Source organism: Akebia trifoliata, chromosome 4 (genome assembly GCF_017979445.1).
Source record: "Akebia trifoliata isolate Shusen 1 chromosome 4, ASM1797944v1, whole genome shotgun sequence".
Lineage (NCBI taxonomy): Eukaryota > Viridiplantae > Streptophyta > Magnoliopsida > Ranunculales > Lardizabalaceae > Akebia > Akebia trifoliata.
In genome coordinates, this window is record NC_141378.1 from 17063086 (window position 1) to 17067519 (window position 4434).

Genomic DNA, 4434 nt, shown 5'->3' on the forward strand with positions numbered 1-4434 from the left:
ATTTGGCGGAAAATTTCAGATTTGGTGCTTGTTGGATTGGCGGGAGAGATAACGACACCTAGAAAGAAATAGAGAATTAGAATTTGAATGTTGGATGGAGAGATTACCAAAGTGGAATCTCCTTTGGAGAGATCGATTTGGATTTGAAGAGAGGCGACGAGAGTTTCAATCTGATGGAAGAATTCTGAGTAGGAGACGTGGTTATTGGTAGAGGAGTCGATCAGTGCAGTGATTTCTGGTGAGGAGGATATGCGTTGGAGATTGGAGACATGATCGGTGATGGAGAGTGCATAATTCACCGGAGGAATGGTAATCATCAGAGGGAGGGTAACGGCCGGTCGGAGGTTGTGGTAGATCTTCATTTCCAAACAGAAACCGCTCTTGGTATCCGCCATTAGAGAAAAAGAGTGAGAGAGAAGAGACTTGAGCTTCGTGTGAGACAATGAGCATGTTTTGAAAGTTATTTCCTTATTTACAAAAAACAAAAATCGAGGGAGTTTTTGAAAAATAACGAGTTTCTTTTTACCAATTGGAATTGACGTCAGACAAAATCTTAGCCGTTGTTTTCTCTAAATCCAACGAAAGAGAAACATGGTTTTCTCATTCGGTTTCTAAGACGTCCCACGAACCGTCCCCATATATATATATATATATATATATATATATATGAACAGCGTTATTACGACCCCCTTTGCGACACACCTTTTTGTCTTATATGGGAAAAAATGTTTGGAATGGGCTGATTTTTTGTGAGGATGATCTCTATGGTGAGGGGATCATCCTGGCAAAAAATCAGCCCATTCCAAAACTTCTAGACCGTCCGATTTTTGTTGAAAAATTATAGACCGTCCAATTTTTGTAAATCAATTTTGATGGGGTTAGAAGTTTTGGAATGGGATGATTTTTTGCCAGGATGATCCCCTCACCATAGAGATCATCCTCACAAAAAATCAGCCCATTCCAAACATTTTTGCCCATATAAGACAAAAAGGTGTGTCGCAAAGGGGGTCGCAAAGGAGGTCGTAATAACGTGACCCTATATATATATATATATATATATATATATATATATATATATATATATATATATATATGTGGATCAGGTTCAAACGACAACCATATAGACAACCATATAGACAACGCGTTTTGTCTTATATGGGCAAAAATGTTTGGAATGGGCTGATTTTTTGTGAGGATGATCTCTATGATGAGGGGATCATCCTGGCAAAAAATCATCCCATTCCAAAACTTCTAGACCGTCCGATTTTTGTTGAAAAATTATAGACCGTCCAATTTTTGTAAATCAATTTTGATGGGGTTAGAAGTTTTGGAATTTGATGATTTTTTGCCAGGATGATTCTCTCATCACAGAGATCATCCTCACAAAAAATCAGCCCATTCCAAACATTTTTGCCCATATAAGATAAACACGTTGTCTATATGTGTGTCGCAATGTGTGTTGCAGGAACCCGACCCTATATATATATATATAAAATCAAATAAAGAAGACTGTGAGGCAATTAACCAAACACTTAGTAAAAAAGTCACACGAGACCAATTATTTACATAAAAAAAACCCTCCTACTGTGATAGGGGAAAACTATAAACAAGATCTCCCCTACAAAGTACTTTCTATTCTTGAACACAATGGAATCAACAAGATCTCTTTTACAAAATCTTAATCTCGAACACGGTAGAAGCCTCCAAGAAAAAACCCTAATCCTTTCTTGTTTTCTCACTCTTCTTTTCATATTTTCTTCGGAACCCTGTAACAGAAACTTATCTTTCTTTAGAGAACCCACTCATTTTCTCTCACATGGGTGGACTTAAGAGAATGAACCTAACAAGGGGCATAACATAAAATCATCCATGGCAATGACTTTAAATTGCCAATCAAGATGATCGGACATGAATTGTATAGATTGAAAAATCAAATTATCGAATCGACCTTTTACAACAATTGATAAATCATTGATCTCAACATTTGAACATGGATCGTTGAGATCAACGATTCAAATTTTCAATCTCAACTATTTGCATCGTTGATCTCAAGGTTTGAGATCATCATTCTATGTTAAATAATTTTTTTCTCTATACATATATAAACGGAATGCATTAATGGAAAATCAAAGAGAGCTGTTGTCTCCTATTGAGATGGAAAGAGAATCCTAGGTAAATTAAAGGTCCTTTGTTCAAATCTAACTAATGGTATTCATGGGCTGATTCATTGGGCTTTTAGACCAGACTAGATTTGACCCAGGCTTTAGATACATTTGTAAGCCCAATTAACTGGACTGGACTAAACTTAATATTATGAGTTAGGCTTTAGCTTGATGTCCCATAAAAAGAGAGCTGTCATTGGCACCCCAACTTGTACTTATTACACGCCAATTAAAATAAAGAAAATAAGTGGACGTTTCAAAATAAGTAAAAGTCGGGGTGCCAATAGAAGCTCTCTCTCTCTCTTTGTTTTTTGCTAGATTTTATTTTTGATTTAGGATTTTACATGAGCCTAATTATAAATGTAGACAACTATTGGAATTATTTGAATCAGTTTTATAATATTTTGTAATGTGCAGATTATAATTTGAGCAAAACCTTTGTAATGTTTGGATTGAACCCAATGTAGATGCACTTCAGATTGGCTTTTGAATCCTCCCCAAAACGAGGAGGTATGGTAACATGTTTTGTGTTATTTAGATTACACTTTTTGTATGTTATTACTGCTCTAAAATCATTTATTCATTTTATTTTTAAAATAGTTCAAATCATATATTCATTTGATATTGAAAAATAGAAAAATGTAATGTAAATCCTCTAGTGAGATTTTGTGATGAAACAATTAGTATTTTTCTTTTATGAACTGCTGAAGTTTGGAATCTGAAATGTTGCCCTCATCAGTTTCAGAACAGAGGTATACTCTAATATTTACAAAAACTTGGGGGATGTTCAAATCACCATTTTTTAAAGCCTGATATTGTACTTCTATCTCCATCTTAGAAATCAAGATTCTCTGTTTCTCACTTATAGGACAGAGATTTGCGGTTAAGAAAAATGTGTGCTAAGCTGCTTAAATATAAAATATTTTATATTGAAATAGAATAGGTTGGCTAGCTTGCGAAAAATTGCCCATGTTTTGATTTCGTGACTTAGCACTTTTTGTTTTATTATTAGAAAAACACTTTCCTTGTGGACTTAAAATCTTACTGAGGGCCGTTGAGCTCAGAAGGACTACCACATTCGCAATCAACCACCACAGCACTATAGATTTCATGACTTAGCACTTTTTGTTTTACTATTAGAAAAACACTTTCCTTGTGGACTTAAAATCTTACTAAGGGCCGTTGAGCTCAAAAGGATTACCACATTCACAATTAACTACCACAGCGCTATAGATTTCATGAGAGAAAAAAGAGTTATTTTGAATGTAGAATTTTTATTTTTACTAAAATTGTTGAATTCAACATTTTTATTCAAGCTGAGCCAAAATCTAGTCAGTTATGACTGGTCTATGACTTAGTTAGCTTAAGCCCAATAGAGGTATAGGATTGGTTTAAGGTAGAACTCACCTCTTTATGTCCCAATTGGGGATCAACCAAAAGTAGACCCGAACCCGTCCATTGGACAGTCCAATCTATAAGAGATGGCACATTACTTAATGAATCTGACGGAAGGCTTTCTTTCTAGATACCCTATAATTTTTGGGTGGTACGTAGATAATCCGACTAGTAAATTTTTTTTCTTTCTTAAGATCCTCGCACGCCCTTTACAATCATTGAGATTGATCATTTAAATGGTCGAGACCTATAATTTAAATCATTTAGATCAGCCCTTGGTTCCAATCATTGAGATTGACATTTTACAACCATTAAGATCAATTATTATAAACCGCTACTCTTGATGTTTGACAATTTGAAAGGATGTTCTTGAAATTTTAGTTATTGATCTTGTCCAACTAGCCTTACTAAGGCAAGGCAGTAAGGATTTCACCCTCACTGAGGGTCCTTGAGTTCCACTTGTGGCATCAAAAAACATGATCCAATGCTGTAAGGTTGTAAAGGATAAAACTCTATAAATTCCGGAAAACAAATCCTCAAAAAATTCATTTTCATAGTTGAATTTTAATTTTAAATGTGGGAGTTAAGTGGAAGTTTGGTAATCCATTGGGGAAACCTAAAGAGCTGTGGTGTTGGATTGCTGAGGTGGTAATCCATTTGAGTAAAACGACCCTTAGTAAGGCTCAAATCTTTACTAAGGTAGTTAGGAAAATATTTCTCTATTGATCTTACATGATTTGAGTGCCACGTTTTATCATGACATTAAAAAATAAAGATCTTTTTTTTACTAACCGTGTACTATATGATAAAGTAATTATTTTCTAACTCCCCACGTGGCATATTCAAAGTACTCTCCTGATGTAGCATGTGTTAGAAC

General features: G+C 34.9%; 1 protein-coding gene across 1 annotated transcript in view; it reads right to left on the reverse strand.

Moving 5' to 3' along the window:
• Window positions 1-395, reverse strand: part of LOC147404202 (4-coumarate--CoA ligase-like 9) — a 933-nt gene extending 538 nt beyond the window's left edge. Inside the window, exon 1 of the mRNA XM_086437827.1 lies at window positions 1-395. This exon is cut by the window's left edge and continues 538 nt beyond it. Coding sequence (XP_086293953.1) covers window positions 1-395 — 395 coding nt within the window.
• Between the last annotated feature and the right edge of the window lie 4039 nt (window positions 396-4434).